At 40.6% G+C, this 17,770-nt stretch overlaps 1 protein-coding gene across 1 annotated transcript in view; it reads left to right on the forward strand.

Moving 5' to 3' along the window:
• Positions 1 to 17,770, forward strand: part of MATCAP2 (microtubule associated tyrosine carboxypeptidase 2) — a 32,471-nt gene that overhangs the window by 538 nt on the left and 14,163 nt on the right. Inside the window, exon 2 of the mRNA XM_060781617.2 lies at positions 10,571 to 11,265. Coding sequence (XP_060637600.2) covers positions 10,571 to 11,265 — 695 coding nt within the window. The remainder of the gene's footprint in view (positions 1 to 10,570; positions 11,266 to 17,770) is intronic.

Below are 17,770 nucleotides of genomic sequence, written 5' to 3' on the forward strand. Positions count from 1 at the left end.
TGTTGTTGTTGTTATTTGAAACACAACAAGATGAGTCCACAGCAGACACACTGCTGGCTGTTGAATTGGATCACACGTCGGACACTTCCCACATGTCTAGGACTGTGTGATGTATCGGCGAATAATGCGTGCAGATCCCAGTAAGGTGGCCTTCTGCAGCTGGCAGATGGTAATTTTGTCATTGTCGATTGTGTTTAAGTACAGGCCAAGGTCTTTAGGCACTGCACCCGGTGTTGTTGTTGTTGTTGTTGTTGTTGTTATAAACAGAACAAGATGAGTCCACAACAGACACTTTGCTGGCTGTTGTATTGGATCACACGTCGGACACTTCCCAAGTGTCTAGGACTGTATGATGTATCAGCAAATAATGCATGCAGATCCCAGCAGATGGTAATTTTGTCAGTGCCGATTGTGTTTAAGTGCAGGCCAAGGTCTTTAGGCACTGCACCCAGTGTGATTATTATTATTATTATTATTATTATTATTATTATAAACACAACAAGATGAGTCCACAGCAGACACTCTGCTGGCTGTTGTATTGGATCACACATCAGACACTTCCCAAGTGTCTAGGACTGTATGATGTATCGGCAAATAATGCATGCAGATTCCAGCAGATGGTAATTTTGTCAGTGCTGATTGTGTTTAAGTGCAGGCCAAGGTCTTTAGGCACTGCACCCAGTGTTATTATTATTAGAAACACAACAAGATAAGTCCACAGCAGACACTCTGCTGGCTGTTGTATTGGATCACAGGTCGGACACTTCCCAAGTGTCTAGGACTGTGTGATGTATCGGCAAATAATGCATGCAGATTCCAGCAGATGGTAATTTTGTCAGTGCTGATTGAGTTTAAGTGCAGGCCAAGGTCTTTAGGCACTGCACCCAGTGTGCCGATCACTATTTGGACCACCTTGACTGGCTTGTGCCAAAGTCTTTGCAGTTCGATCTTTAAATCCTCATTATTATTATTATTATTATTATTATTATTATTATTGCTATTACATTTATTTGTATAATTTTTTCTCATGAAGAGACCCAGAGTGATTAAAATAACACAATGCACAATTTAAAACCTGAAACCTATAAAGACTAGAGCCACGAGGAAAGGCAAATAACAAGTTATTGTTATTATTATTATATATTATATAATATTGTAAACATTAAAATAGACTTAAACCTAGTATTTAAAAAAATTGAAGCCATTACAACCAATTTAAAAAACACCACAGTGCTTATTATTATTATTATACTATTTTGGGTACCCGGTGATGCCTGGGTTATTTGAAAAAGGCATTTTTTGTTTTTGGATGTTATGAATGAATCTATTAGAATTTGCTGCAGATCCGTGGCCAATGGGGTTTGCAGTAGTTTCTGGATGTATGTGAAGGTATTGCAAATCCCATCGTTCATGGCCCATCCTCTTCCAAACCTCACCAGGACATAAAGTGGGTCATGGGGAGGTCTGTGCGCCAAGTTTCGTCTGTATCCACCATGGCTAATGGGGTTTTCAGTGGTTTCTGGATGTAGGTGAAGGTACTGCAAATCCCATAGTTCATAACCCATCCTCTTCCAAACCTCACCAGGACATAAAGTGGGTCATGGGGGTCAGGTTTGGTCCATATCCATGCCTGATGAGGTCTTCAGTAGTTTCTGGATGTGGGTGAAACTACTGCAAATCCCATAGTTCATAACCCATCATCTTCCAAACCTCACTAGGACATAAAGTGGGTCATGGGGGTCAAGTTTGGTCCATATCCATGCCTGATGGGGTTTTCAGTAGTTTCTGGATGTGGGTGAAGGTACTGCAAATCCCATAGTTCACAACTCATCCTCTTCCAAATATCACCAGGACGTAAAGTGGGTCATGTGGATCAAGTTTGGTCCATATCCATGTCAAATGAGGTTTTCAGTAGTTTCTGGGTGTGGGTGAAGGTACTGCAAATCCCATCGTTCATGGCCCACACTCCCCCAAACCTCAGCAGCACGTAAAGTTGGTAATGGGGAGTCTGTGTACCAAGCTTGGTCCATATCCATGGCTGATGGGGTTTGGGGTTTGCAGTAAACTCTGGAAGTGAATGAAGGTACTGCAAATCCCATCGTCCATGTTCCATCCTCCCCCAAACTTCAGCAGGATGTAAATGTAGTCATAAAAGGGTTTGTGTCCCAAGTTTGGTCCAGATCCGTCATTGGTGGGGATCGCAGTGGTCTCTTGAAGTGAGAGCCAATAGGAAGTCTCTCTTCCAAAGGAGTAGTTCCATTGAAATCAATGGGAAATAGTCACGACTGAAGCCTTTTGGTTCATTAATGGAAGGAGAAGAGATCCACATTCATTCACGTTGGCATTACAGCGAACAGTTATTTGTTCCTTTGGTCCCCAATGGTATCCTAAGCCGCAAGTGTGTTTTGGCTTGATTAAAAATGTAGTTCAGTCGTGTTTAAAGCAGAGCATCTAGACAGATCAACATTAGCTCTTTCCCACCCTCCAAAACAGAGGATGTTTTTTGTCTGTGAAATCATGTATTGTAACATAAAACAAATGCTATTAAAGCAACTATTTTCTTTTTTCTAGCACAGTCTATGTTTGACAGAGAGATGACCTTTCAAAACATTGCCTGTTGTATATTTGAAGGTGCATTCATCTTTCCCTTTCTAGCTTCAGCTTGCCAGGATTTACAGCTGGCTCTTCATCGCCGCAGATTCTGCGTCCACAGATTCAATAATCCTATTATTATTATTATTATTATTAATAATATTATTATTATTATTTCTTACCTGGGTTCCAACATTGTTAAAAACATATAATCATCTAAAATATTCTATAAATATATATGTATTAAAACATATTTCTACAAAATACATATTAAAATACACAAAATAAAGGTTAAACATAAGACTCAAGTTTAAAATTTATGCGTCAAACTGGCTGGGAGTTGAGCATCTATGGGTTTTGGTATCCACAGGGGTTTTGAAATCACGTCTCAGTGGATACTAAGGGCCCACAGTGTAGCCATAGTTCTTGTCACGGTGTCATTTGAATTCCAAGTTGGTTGTTGTTGTTGTTGTTTTGTCCATTAACATCTGTAGTATGGATTCATGTAGAATTAACTGCTTGCTCAATGATCCTGCTTTTAGGAATCCTCTTGTGTGCCGTGTCTCTGAGCAGTATGAATATACTGAGGGATTTATTATTTTTTTTACAAACGGGGGTGTGGGTGGGATTGATACTATTAAAACAGAACACTCTGTAATGTTTCAGAAATGTCATCCTTAAATCATTATTTCAGTTTGACTATTGAAATGTACTGAGTGTATAAATTATATAAGATGAGTGATAACAAACAAGGATACAAGCAGAGACTGTTCATTGTTTACAAAGTACGTGCCGTGATTATTTTCTATCTATTGCAAAACAAATATGCAGCAGTTTTTTTAAAAAATAAGACCATAGAAATCCTGTGCTGACTATACATCTGCAATGACTTCCATTGATTTGTGGTATATAAATAAATATACACTTGTGGTATATATAAATATTAGCTTCCAGTCTTTGTTTTACTTTCTTAGATCCACAATTCTTTTTCTAAGATTTTATTTTCAAAGCTTTTTTGATAGTAAAAACATCAGATTAGGGACAGATGTGTTAACATCCTAACAAAATATCAATATGATCATTTCAAGAATTATGAGAATAATTATGTTTTCTTAATGGCTTTAGATTGGTAGAGCTGTAAAAAGATGCCCCATTGGAAGTAACAGTACTGGCATTTTGAACAAGACTAGAACCAAATTTTCAAAAGGACAAAAAGTATTAATGTTCATTAGATCACATTTAATTCAAATTATTGTTCTATATAACAAAATAGTTAATCTTTCATTCAATCCAGCTGTCCTCATACTTCTGAGAAATTGAGAAAAGTTTTTAAATATTCAGAACTCAATAACTTGAACTGTACATAGATAGAGGTATATATAGGCTTTCCCATTTCAGCATCTTAGAAGCTGTGCTCGATTCTGGCCATTAGGAGGAGGGGCTGTCAGTCCACTTTCCCTGCTGAAAAGCTTTGTTTGTAAACTTCCTCCTTGATTGAATCATCAGCATTTTTTCTGGCATTTCCTTATGGTTGCCTTAAATACCTCCCTGCTTTAAGCAATATCTATTTATCTACTCACATTTACTTTCGAACTGCTAGGTAGTCAGAAGCTGGGCTAAAGGCCAGGAGCTCACCCTGACCCAGGCTTTGAACTGCCAACCTTTTGATTGGCAAGATTTACTGTAGCTGGTGGTTAACCTGCTGTGCTAAAGTCCAGCCCTTATATTGAATTTGTATGTAAATCAGAACATTTTAAAAATGTATTTCCAGTCTCTTTCTCTCATCTATCTATCTATCTATCTATCTGTCTAAGCTTTAGATAGCTTCAGGAAGGGTGAACACCTCTGTGGTGTTTGTTTTTTTGTTGGTGTCCCTGTTCAAAAGATTTCACCTCACTTTCTGTTCCTTTGATAATTGGATTTTGAAAACAATGGCTTGTTGAAACAAGGATTGGTCATAAAGCTTCTGTGGAGATATCTCTTCCCCATGATAACTCTTTCAGGAATGAAATTCCCTTCCAAGGGATAGAATTATCTCACTTCCAGTTGTCTCTACCCATTCTTAACTAGGAGTCATTTGTAAGTCAGATGTAACTTGGGGACTGCTTGTATATAGTCCTTGCTAAACCAAATAGAGTAAGTATATGCAAATCTATACAAAGCTGACTAGAGCAAGTACGAATTAGCATAAATGTCATGGACTTACATAATGTAATTTCAGCGTAGAATTTGCCCTATATATTCATGTAGAATTCCAGAAATTTTAGTCAAAACATCAACTTCAAAACAATGGATGGACTTATCCATGGATCATGGTTAGTACATTAGCTTAACCCGTACCAAAAAATGAACCATCTCTTTCTCCAAAAAGAGTGGTAAAACGTGAGAGCTCAGTGTGTCCCAGGAGACCCTAAAATAAGCACCAACTTCCTCTAATCTCTCTATTTTGGTAGCACTTCTGGCTTTTTGAAAGCTTAAGTGGGAAAATAGCAGTGTTCGTGGCCAGGGGTGACACTGTCACTTTTCCCTCTCTGTGATATGAACCTTGGCTTATCTACAGGTCATATCAATATCCATAGTTTGACCCCAAAACCTACCCTCTACTTATATATCAATATACACAGTAAACCTTTTCTATGGTAAAACTGGGACTTTGATGCAGAAACTGAATAGTCCTAAATAAAGCCCATCTATAGCAAATGTATGTAAATGAAAAAACTGTAGTAGCATTCAGGGAGAGTTGTGATTTATTTTTCATACATAGGGACATGAAGAACAGCTTTACACTGAAAAATATCCAATAATCCATTGTGTTATGTGTCTCACTGACAAGTGATAGTTCTTCATGTTTCAGATGGCAGTGTTCCTAATCTAGAGCGATCTAGAATCTTGGACCATTTATTTTTATGAACCCACTGAGATACAGTCCTTCTCCCACCATTTAGCTTGTAGTTCTAACTCCTTGGTTTAGTGGGAACGCAATGAAATAACAATGCATTCCTAGATGTAAGTCCTGCAGTCATTTCTGGCTGGCTGGAGAAGAATAGAATTGGAGCCCAGTATTTCTAGGGGGCATCAAGCTGGGAAATGCTGGAATTTTACTGCCTGTTTTCTGGGAAGAGTTCCAGCCTGCAATGGAAGCCAGTAGGCTAAAGCTTTCCATGCCAACATTGTAAGTATGTATCCCAAGTCTTTTTTGACTTGGCATTCTAAGGTTACATGCAAGTGATATGTACAGTCAACAGCAGTATTGCACAGTATATTAGAGACATGGTTGAACAAAATCGTAGTCTTGGTTGGGAGTGAAATCAAATAGAAGTGATAGAAAGGCAGGCTTAAAAGATGGTGAGATACTGTTCAGATGTTAGTTTCCTCTGATTATCTTCCTGTTTGCCTTTGAAAGCTAAGGGGATCTTAAAAGGTATATTCTATTCTTTGACCTTTGTCTAGAAATAGGGCCTTGTATAAACAACTTTAATGCGCTCTGGGTAATCAGCAAACAAAGTGGTTGTAAATGTAAGTTTTTGAGGAGCCAATGAGTCCTTTTTCTTAAAACATAATCTCTTTTACAAACTGCATCCACATCTCCAAATTCAGGGTGATCCTTTTGTTTTTTTCTAGATCTTACGGGACTCCAACTATTAAACCTAGTAAGTATAGACAGGGTTCTTTTACTGCAGTACAGGAACCTTTGAAAGGCCACAAACCTTTCCCATGGAAAATGATTTATTTTTCATACAAGAGATGGAAATTGCCATATTTACTTGACTTTGTTGATTTATTCAAAACTCATTTGATTGATATAAGTTCATCTAAAGTGAAAAGCACTTTTTCTGATTTTTTTTTGTGGATGGTGAAGACTAGTTCCTCCTGTGAACTTCTCTCACTTTAAATATGGAAACTTTACCAGGGTATTCAAAGTATTGCCAAGTGAAGAGACTTTGATGTGTTTGTTGTGTATACATAGGATTGGCTTGTTTATCAAAAACGTGATTAAAAGTTAACATGGTAGAAAGCAAAAAGGTTAGTCCTTTGGGTTGGACTCGTGAATTTGGAAAGAACCTTTGATTTTCTTTAACTATTGTTCTCCATTATACAAGCCTGTATCATTATTTTTTACGGTACTATAAAACTGTGTCAGATCATGAGAAATATGAAGAGATGTTCCACAAAACATTTGAAATGGGGAGGGGGAAACACGCTACAGTACTATCTATATAAATAAAGAAGTAATGTTCATTTGTGGGATTAACATAACTCAAAAACCACTAGATGAATTGACACGGAATTTGGACACTATACCCCTAACAGACTAACAAGTGACTATCACTCATACCCCCCCCCCCCCAAAAAAAAACAGCAGAAAGGATTTAAATACCCCAAAAAGCTAAATGATGATACAGAAAAAGGGAAGGAAGAGGAGAAAGAAAGAAATATAGAAAGAGGGAGGGAAAGAAAGAAGGAAAGAGAGAAGGAAGCATGGAAGCAAAGAAAGGAGAGAAACAGGGAGGGAAGGAAAGAAAGAGAGAAGGATGGAAGCAAAAAGCAAAGGATGGAAGGAAAGAGGTAGAGAATGAAGAAAGGAGAGAGAGAAAGAGGAGAAAGAAAAAGGGGGAAGGAAAGGAAGAGGAAGAGAAGGAAAGAAGGAAAGAGAGAAGGATGGAAGCAAAAAGCGAAGGAAGGAAGGAAAGAGGTAGAGAAGGAAGAAATGAGAGAAAGAAGAGGAGAAAGAAAAAGGGGGGAAGGAAGGGAAGAGAAAGAGAAGGAAGGAAAGAGGGAGCAAAGGAAAGGGGGAAAGAAGAAGAGAAAGAGGGAAGGGAGGTTGGCCACAGCAACGTGTGGCGGGTACAGCTAGTCATGAATAACAACTCAGAAATAAGTTCTGTTTGTTACTGGCATAATTAGTTATAGCAGATTGGAGTCTTAGATGCAAATTGTATGAATTACATGGAAATAAGTACTGATTAACCTTATAGGACTTGATTCTCTGTGTTGGATTGCCATGTAATCTAGCTTGTTGCAGCTTATTTTGTAACAATAACCAGTGTGTATGAAAACTAGACTTTAATGGTATCCCTCCATCCGAATTGAATATGTGGTCCTTCGAGTCAAAGGCTTTTCTTTTCTACTTTGTTTACAGGCACGAAATCAGACACAATGTGTTATCAGAGGGGTGGAAGGTATTTTACAAAACTATTACAAATAATGTTTTCTATAGCCATGATGATTATGGTGGAAGCTGGATCGCTTGATTCCTTTCCCCAAATTAGTCGAATTTCACATGATTCCTAATCCTGAACTACATAGTCCAGATTTCTACAGTGGAGTCAGAGATATGAAGGAGCTTTTTGTGTATGTGCAAAGTGATGTTCTCTCAACAGGGATTAGGCACAGTATCCACCAACTCCTAAAAGGAAGTATCTTCAAATTGGACAACCTTGAAGTGTTGGATTGTGGGAAATGCCATGGTAGGCTTCACTAGTTTGTGTATATTCTAGCCCATCTCTCTTTCATCTGCAAGGAAAAGAAAGGAGAGAAATTACTCTCTTTAGTTCAACCTGGAATGGCAGGACTTCCTCTCTGTTCAAGTTGAGAGTGGTCCTCATAGTATAGTTTTGTAATGAATAGTCAGAGGCAAGCCTTGCTGAACTCCTTGGAAATTTTCAACTCATCAAGTCAAATCCTGCTATTTTGATGCGGTGTTGTCACTGTGTTTTTCTTTAACATTTTTTCCTGATATTTGCTTGGATAGCAGTTTGTTAGGCCTTTCAGTTCATGCCAAAGGAAAACATGCTTGATAAGCATGCTTGATAAGCATCCGTGGCCTGGCACTGATTGAAATGATGAAATCAGTCTGAAACTATTCTACCCGGCGCCAAGTTTAAATGTGTCATAAAACCAGACTAATCGTGTGCATTATTTTGATGTAACCAGAATGAAGAAACTTGAGTTTTTCTGCCCCCATTTTTTTAAGGTTTGCATAAAGTCTTAATGTAAAAGAAATTCTTCACTTCTTTCTCTCCCACTCCATCACTACAACAGTATTATATATCATGCACAATGCCTGAAAACATGATACACTGGTCTTATAATAGACTCTTTGTTATGGTAATTTCCTCAGAACAGAAAGGGTAACATTACCCTTTCTGTTCTGAGAAATTGAACAAGTTTCCAGAATTATTAAGCTAGCAAACTCCACTGTCAATTTCATGAATATTTTGCGCCTGCTGTATACATTCTTTGTAGCTTAATTCAATGGGAACAAGAAAATAACCAACTATTACCTGGCATATTTATTGAGTTGTTATTATTATTATTATTATTATTATTATTTTATTTGTACCCCGCTAGCATCTCCCGAAGGACTCGATGCGGCTTACATAGGCCAAGGCCTCAAAACACAATACAACAAAACAACACCTAAAGCAAATTAAAAACAGTTAAGCAGTATAAACAACAAGCAATAAACAATACATCAAGACACTATAAAAACTGGGCCGGGCCAGAGTAATGGGTACAAGATTAAAAGTGCTGATGTGGCAGGAGGTATGTAGGATTATAAAGTAAGTGCAGTGTGCGGTGTGCAGCGATCTTAGTTCTACTAAAGTGCTTCTGGGACTTGGTATTGGAGATTCCTAATCTGGGAAGGCACATCGAACAGCCAGGTCTTCAAGTTCTTTCTGAAGACTGCCAATGTAGGGGCCTGTCTAAGATCTTTTGGGGGGGGGTGTTCCAGAGTCGGGGGGCCACCATAGAAAAGGCCCTGTCTCGAGTCCCCACCAAGCGCGCTTGCGACGCAGGCGGAATCACGAGCAGGGCCTCTCCGGATGAGCGAAGTGAATGTGTGGGTTCATAGACGGAGATGCGGTCACGCAAGTAGGATGGTCCCAAACCGTTTAGGGCTTTGAAGGTAAGCACCGGCACCTTAAATTGGGCTCAGAAGATAAACGGCAGCCAGTGGAGCTCCTTGAACAGGAGAGTTGACCTCTCTCTATATGGAGCCCCGGTTAACATCCTGGCTGCTGCCCGTTGGACCAGTTGAAATTTCCGAGCCGTTTTCAAGGGCAGCCCCACATAGAGCGCATTGCAGTAATCCAATCTAGAGGTGACCAAGGCATGGACCACCCCGGCCAGATCAGCCTTCGTGAGGCTGATCTGAGTTATAACTATTGCGTGAGTTGGAGATCTTTTTGTTACTTTGGCCAGGTTTTGTCTTTTCTTCCCCCTTCCCTGGAAAGCAAAGTCAGACAACCCTTATATGTACCAACTGAGCCCCTCTCGCATCATAGTATTTTTCTTCCATCATTGCAGCATCCATAGCCTTTTGGCTCTTGCTATGCTTGCATTACCTACACATTTCTTTCTTCCTCTAACATAGTTATTGTGATGCACTAGCATATGCAAAATCCAACAGGACTCCAGCCTTTTTGTTCGTTGCAGGTAATAAGATACAGAATCAGTGAGATTATCTTTCTTGCTGTTAGTGCAGGAATAGCCAAGCATTTCATCAGGAAAGTGAAGAAAAGTTTACTTTGAGGTCTATGCTGATGGTAGGAGAGATCTTTCAGGGAACTCTTTCGGGACAGATGTCTCTCGCATCCAACTTAGAAGTAGTTGTTTCTCTACGAACTTCACCTTCAGATGTTTTCCATTTTTTGTTGGAATCTGACCTGAGTTGTTGTTGTTGTTGTTGTTGTTGTTATTATTATTATTATGTGTGTTTGCGTCAATCTGAGACTATAAAATCCATGATGCAGGAACAATCAAACATGGCATTACCTTGGCACTTTCTTGGATCGATCTGATCGTAACCAACACTTAGTTCTTCTGCAGAATTAAACTATTGTATTTTTAATCACCTCATTTCCAGTATCTAATTTGGAATAGGGACTAGAATTATTTGGGCATTGTGCTTCACCACTATGTATAAATAAGTGGCAGCATATTTACTCATTTTATTTTTCTTTATTTCATACAGAAAAACTCCATTGGCCTCAGCAAGAGCTCTCCAAGAAAACAGTATTGAGTCCTGAAGAGCACCAGTCGATCCTTAAAAATGAAAACAACAGCACTCAGCACATATCCCGGCCTCGAATTCTTAAGGACACATTCACCACAGGGACTAGTAGCTATAATGTCATCCTGCAGAGCAAAGAGGAGAAAAAACACCTTTTCCAGAAGCATTCCTCAACTTGCCACAAAAGACTGCGGAAATCCACAAAACCAATTAGCGGTTCCCGAAGCAATGAACGTCACAAGATTAAGGCCCCTGTGCCTTTATTCAGAAATGGGTGGTGTTGCCTCAGTAAACAGCCTTCTCTTTTTATCACCAGCCCAGTACCTAGCAGTGTTAAGTTAACGCACAGCATTTCTGTGGCAGGAAGCAGCATAGGATTGCAGGCTCAAGTCAAAACCAAGGCGAAAAGGCATTCCTTCACCAACCTGACGAAACCAAAACCACTGCAGATGTCCAAAAGCTGTTTAAAAGAAGGAGACGCCGCTGGAAGGAAGTTCTGTGTTCTCACTGCCATCAAGCCTTCCAATGTGGAGAGGGAGAAGATGAAGTTTTTCAACTCAGATTTTATCTATAACCCCCAATTTGAGTATGCAAGTACTACTCTATCAAATGTGCTAGCAAAGTACAGTCAAGCATCTAACAGATTTCTGAAGCAGGTAAACGTGGTTTTGCCGTGTATACTACTTGGGCATCTACTGCCATGCCTCTCAGTACTTTTTTTTTCCTTCTCGAGTTTGGATCTTTGAACTTATTTCCTTTCAAACCTCACACCCCAAATTAGCATTTATCTTATTGATCATCACATACCTTGAAAACTTTGCATTCAGCTATGTGCCTAAAGTAACCTTTGGTGAAGTGGTATTCCTCTAGTTTTCCTCTTTCTCTTTCCCATCACACTTAAGTTGCCCATTTCTAATCTTATTCGCTCCCTGTAGGGGAGACAGGAAATTAAAGGAGGCACATTGTAAGTCTGCAGAACCTGTGGCTGTCAAGGTGTTTTGGACTTTAGCCCCCAGAACTCCTGACCATTGGCCAAGCTGGCTAGGGCTTCTGGGAGTTGGAGTCCCAAACACTTGCATTCAAGCCTGAACAATTTCCCTCCTGTCTGATGGCAGAAAGAAGGATGAACCCTCAGTAAGCCTGGGGAAGTTTTGTTCAAAGATCCAAATATGAGAACCAGTATATGACTCCAGGGAGTATCCAATGGCGCAGTGGGTTAAACTGCTGAGCTGCTGAACTTGCTGATTGAAAGGTATGCGGTTCAGATCTGTGGAGCAGGGTGAGCTCCTGCTGTTAGCTCCAGCTTCTGCCAACCTAGCAGTTCAAAAACATGCAAATGAGAGTAGGTCAATAGGTACCACTGTAGCAGGAAGGTAAAGGCGCTCCATACAGTCACACCAGCCACATGACCTTGGAGGCATCTATGGACAACGCCAGCTCTTTGGCTTAGAAATGGAGATGAGCACCACTCCCCCAGAGTTGGACACGACTAGACTTTATGTCAAAGAGAAACCTTTACCTTTTATATGATTCCCACCAGTCATCTGAGGGATCCTTGCAACTAGAGTCCAAGTAACTTTACCAATTCTGGGCACTTCCAGACAGCCCTTTATCCAGGGAACATTGCATTTTAAAAATGAATATTCCCAGGTCCCCATCCACACACATCCCAGAAAGTGTGTTCTTTCTTGGGTGGGTGTTCAGATGTTCTCCCGTAACTTTCTGGGAGAACACCCAGACATTCTAACTTGCTTCCTAAAAGCCATTTAAAAAATGAAAGAACTTACCTGGCCTCCATTCACATGGTACCGGAGCTCTCCTGATGCATAATTCCTATGCACTAGGAGAGCTCCGGCATCAGGCAAATGGAGATTGGGTAAGTTCTTTTATTTTTTTTAAAGCGTTTTTGGTGAGAAAGGTTGTATTCTCACGGTTTTCCGGACTAATTTAGCCTGGAAAACCATAGGACTACTGTCTGGACTGCCCTTTAAGAAGCCCAAAACTTTTGAGGGAGCAGTCCAGACAGCAGAAGTAGTGGATTTCTTGGAAGGCGCGGAATAAACCCACTAACAAATTAATTCCTCACAAATCAGGGTTTTCCTGGTTTGTGGCGAATCAATTCATGTTTCTCAGGTATGTCATCTGGACAGCCCCCTTTTAATTGTAGGAACTCCCATGTTAAAGGGGCTGTCTGGATGGGCCCTCTGTTTTCCTCTGACCTCTACTTGCAGAATGCATACATAGAATATTCTGCCACCTCAAGCTCCTGCAAGTATTTCTCCTTCTATCTCGATGGAAAAGGGGAACATTGTTTGAAAACACTGGCTTTGGGCTAGATAGAACTATCAGTGGAGAAATAGGAACAGTGAATCATATTAATATCATATTAAAAGTGGAAGAAAACCCAATGCATTCAACCGTATTTTCTTGTTCACAGTTGTTATTGAATGACATGGAGTGCATCTGCCCCGGATGCACTCTGCCCTCCGGGTAGAGGTGGAGACTCTTTCTTTGGAAGCTTTTAAACAGAGGCTGGATGGCCATCTGTCAGGGGTGATTTAAATGCAATATTCCTACTTCTTGACAGGGGTTGGACTGGATGGCCCATGGGGTCTCTTCCAACTCTTTGATTCTATTATTCTATGATCTACACTATATAATTATTGTACCTTGACACCACTTTAACTTCCACGACTTAATACTGGTTGTTTTGAGTACTAGAATTAAGAATGGTTTCCACTAAAGGGCTTTTGTTTACATGAATTATAATATACTTGGATTTGGGATAATTGAAAGCTAGCACAGAAAAAAATGACAATATACTTTAAATGTGTTTTCAGAGTATTCTGTCTTCCATACCCTTTAGAAAATAGGTCTGTCTAGCTACTTTTGATCAATTCTTTTAATGGCTTAAATTAACATTTTAGGTTACCGGACAAAAAGAGGAATACCTGGGGAATTTTCATGCAAGGTTTTTTTAAGATGATAAAATTATAGTACATTGTGCTACTTAAGAAGTTACAATAGTCTAATTAATATGGAAAATATAGTACTGATGATGCAAGGAAATTAGAGAAAGAAACAATTTGTATTTTGCTTGCCCTGCAGTCACAATGAGCACACTAACATGCATTGATTTGTGGTTGCTGCCTAATTAACCTTGGAGACTTTCACATAATGTATTTTGTTCATTTAGGCAGTGGGCTGATTGTCACAGAGACGGGTAGAAAGCAAGCTTGGCCGTGTTGCAATCAATTATTGTTTAGCTATTGACATATTTATAAGTGCAAGGTCTGTAGTTCTGTGATTTCTAAGTCATAGCTGTCATAGATGTAGACCCAGTTTTAGGCACATGCCCCCAGGCTGGGGAAAGTTGTAGAAAGCAGCTTGCCTTGTTTCTAATCTCCATAGTTAGAAATGAGATGTGATTAGAGTTTGAGCTTTCAATCAACATACGTGTTCCTGCTCTTGCTCCCGCCAGCGTCATAAATACATCTGGCGGGGACGAGAGACAAGGCCTTCTCGGCTGTTGCCTCTCGCCTGTGGGACTCACTTCCCATTGAGGTAAGATCGGCTCCATCCCTCCTGTCATTTAGGAAGAAATTGAAGTCGTGGTTCTGGGATCAGGCTTTTGGACAACAGGCATAGGCCAAACAGGGCATAGGGTTACAGCCTGTGTTGGATGGGATTACACTCCCCCTGAAGACGCAGGTTCGCAGCTTGGGAGTGATCCCAGACTCATTGCTGAGCCTGCAACCTCAGGTTTCAGCGGTGGCCAGGAGAGCTTTTGCACAGTTAAAACTTGTGCGCCAGCTGCACCCATACCTGGGGAAGTCAGATTTGGCCACGGTGGTCCACGCTCTTGTCACATTCTGAATAGATTACTGCAACACACTCTACGTGGGGTTGCCTTTGAAGACTGTTCAGAAACTGCAATTAGTCCAATGGGCGGCAGCTAGATTACTCACTGGAGCGTCAGACAGGGAGCATACCACCCCCCTGCTGTGCCAGCTCCAATTCCAAGCACAATTCAAAGTGCTGGTCTTGACCTATAAAACCCTATATAGCTCGGTACAGCGTAACTGTCCGAACGTATCTCCTTCTACGTCCCACCTCAGAGCTTAAGATCTTCTGGTGAGGTCCTGCTCTCGGCCCCACCCTTGTCTCAAACACATTTGGTGGGGACAAGGGACAGGGCCTTCTCAGTGGTAGCCCCCCGCCTGTGGAATTTTTCCCCCGGTGAAATTAGGTCATTGTCATCCCTCCTCACCTTTAGAAAAAAGGTTAAAACGTGGTTGTGGGACCAGGCCTTCGGGCAATCAGGTTAAAGGACAATTGATAATGTTTGACTATGGCTTGGAAGAGGATTTGGATTAGTTAAGCGGAGTAATCATTAGTATATGGCTTGCTAAATAGCCACCAGACTGGCAATAGCTAAGTAGATCGTAAGTATACTGTTTTAATCTTTATTTATTCATGTTCATGTTTTTAATTGTTATATCTACTATTTTGTATTTTATGATGGAGCATTGAATTATTGCCAACTGCAAACTGCCCAGAGTCCCCCTGGGGGTTGAGAAGGGTGGGGTAAAAATGTTCGAAATACATAAATAAAATAAATAAATAGATAGCACTTTGGACATAGAATTGGATGTGGAATTGACTGGAATGATGATATGGCTATTAATACTGTTTTTTTTACTGTTTTAATGAATGTTTTACTTATTGTTTTAATTGTTATTATATTGCACTGTTAAATGTAGTGGCATCAAATTGCTGCCAAACGTAAGTCGTCCTGAGTCCCCCTTCGGGGGTTGAGAAGGAACGGGATAGAAATACCAGAAATAAATTAATTAATGGAAGAATAGGTATGATTAGATTTGCAACCTTCAAGCAAGAGCTTTAGTGGGCTTTGTCATTCCCTTCAATGGAAAGAACAGATCCACAAATGCTGTTTTCCACTGGGAAGTGGGACTTCATAGCCAGTTTGAGGTGGGGCCACCAACTCTACAGTTAGCAGGGCCTTACTCCTACTACACATTCTGTTGCATAGGCTACTGCCCAGTAGTAAGGGCCACACTTAACCTTTACAGCAAGATATGTAATGGGAGCCTTCTTTTCAAGCAGAATCTTGTCTCTGTGTACCTTATCATAAAGATCAAATATGGCAAATCCAGGCAAGGTGGGAGAGGGTCTTACAGGCTGAATTGCGTTCTAGGTAGACCATTGGAGAATAGGCTGACCTACTGACGTGTTGAACTGATAGACTGCCCTTGGATAATGATTTAAATCGGTGACCACTAACTATTTGTTGTCTGTTTTTATACTGTTTCTATATTGTTTATATGGTTTTATACTGTTTATGCAGTTTTATATTATTGTTATTATTACATTGCTGTTTATTTATTTATTTCGTGTCAGGGCAGCCAGTCAATTATATTACATTTCTAACAGAACAAAGCAAACAAACAGACATAATACAAAATTTGTGAGTTTGGTAGTTGATTAAATGTCCTTTGTCCAGTAGCTGGCCACTTGGAGTGCTTCTGGTGTTGCTGCAAGAAGGTCCTCCATGGTGCATGTGGCAGGGCTCAGGTTGCATTGCAGCAGGTGGTCAGTGGTTTGCTCCTCTCCACACTCGCATGTCGAGGATTCCACTTTGTAGCCCCATTTCTGAAGGTTGGCTCTGCATCTCGTGGTGCCAGAGCGCAGTCTGTTCAGCGCCTTCCAAGTCGCCCAATCCTCTGTGTGCCCAGGGGGGAGTCTCTCATTTGGTATCAGCCATTGGTTTAGGTTCTGGGTTTGAGCCTGCCACTTTTGGACTCTCGCTTGCTGAGGTGTTCCAGCGAGTGTCTCTGTAGATCTTAGAAAACTATGTCTAGATTTTAGTTGTTGACGTGCTGGCTGATACCCAAAGAGGGGATGAGCTGGAGATGTATCTGCCTTGGTCCTTTCACTATTGGCTGCTACTTCCCGGCGGATATCAGGTGGTGCAATACCGGCTAAGCAGTGTAATTTCTCCAGTGGTGTAGGGCGCAGACACCCCGTGATAATGCGGCATGACTGGTTGATGGCTAGGTGCTGAGTAGAAAAGCTCACTGTTTTAGTGTGGTGAGATGTGTTCCACACTGGGCATGCATACTCAGCAGCAGAGTAGCACAGCGCAAGGGCAGATGTCTTCACTGTATCTGGTTGTGATCCCCAAGTTGTGCCAGTCAGCTTTCGTATGATATTGTTTCTAGCACCCACTTTTTGTTTGATGTTCAGGCAGTGCTTCTTGTAAGTAAGAGCACGGTCCAGAGTGACTCCCAGGTAATTGCTGTTAATTGTATATTTATGTTTGATGTGGGCGCCATGGGGTGCCACTTTGTTAGCCGTCCTGAGTCCCTCTGCTGAGGTTGAGAAAGGACGGGACATAAAAGCCCTAAATAAATAAATAAATAAATAAATAAATAAATGGACCCCCATATTCCCCACAGACAGCAGCAAGCTTTAAAAGGTTTCCTCACAAGGCTGGTACAATTAGAATAGATCTGGTGTTAAATAGATCTGCTTCTGTGATGTCTGCCTTGGCATAAGCTATTAAGATTTCATGAGAAGCCAGTGGATATCGTGCTTCTAGTTCTTCTGACTTGGAAAACAAACCTCCAGCTGCTTTTGTTTTCTCTCTCATGCTTTCCCCTTGCCCTTTGGTGCTCTAAAACAAAAAAAAGGACATGCAGTGACGAAAAGGATTATGCGAGAAGATAAAATATTAAAGAGAACAGCCTGTTTAAATGAACCAAGTGATAGTTCAGAAGAAACCAGATCTGTGTGATGAGTAATGCCTGACTAATATGCTCACTATGGAAACTGAAATACTGTCATTCTGAATTATTTAGTACACATTTTCCACCTCTACGGTAGACAAGATATTTTCTTTTAAGTTTCTAGACTGTAGGCACACACATCAAAGTCCTTCTTTACAAAGAAGACAGTCCATGGTTTTAAGAGCTCTGCATTCAAGTCTCTGGTTTCGGACTTCCAAAAAATGGTTTACGGCTAAATAAACATAAGGATATGAGAGCAGCAATGGCTTCGAAACTATCCATCTAGAACAGTGTTTCTCAACATGGGGGTCAGGACCCCTGGGGGGGTCATGAGGGGTTGTCAGATTGGCTT

The sequence above is a fragment of the Anolis sagrei genome, chromosome 6 (genome assembly GCF_037176765.1).
Source record: "Anolis sagrei isolate rAnoSag1 chromosome 6, rAnoSag1.mat, whole genome shotgun sequence".
Classification (NCBI taxonomy): domain Eukaryota; kingdom Metazoa; phylum Chordata; class Lepidosauria; order Squamata; family Dactyloidae; genus Anolis; species Anolis sagrei.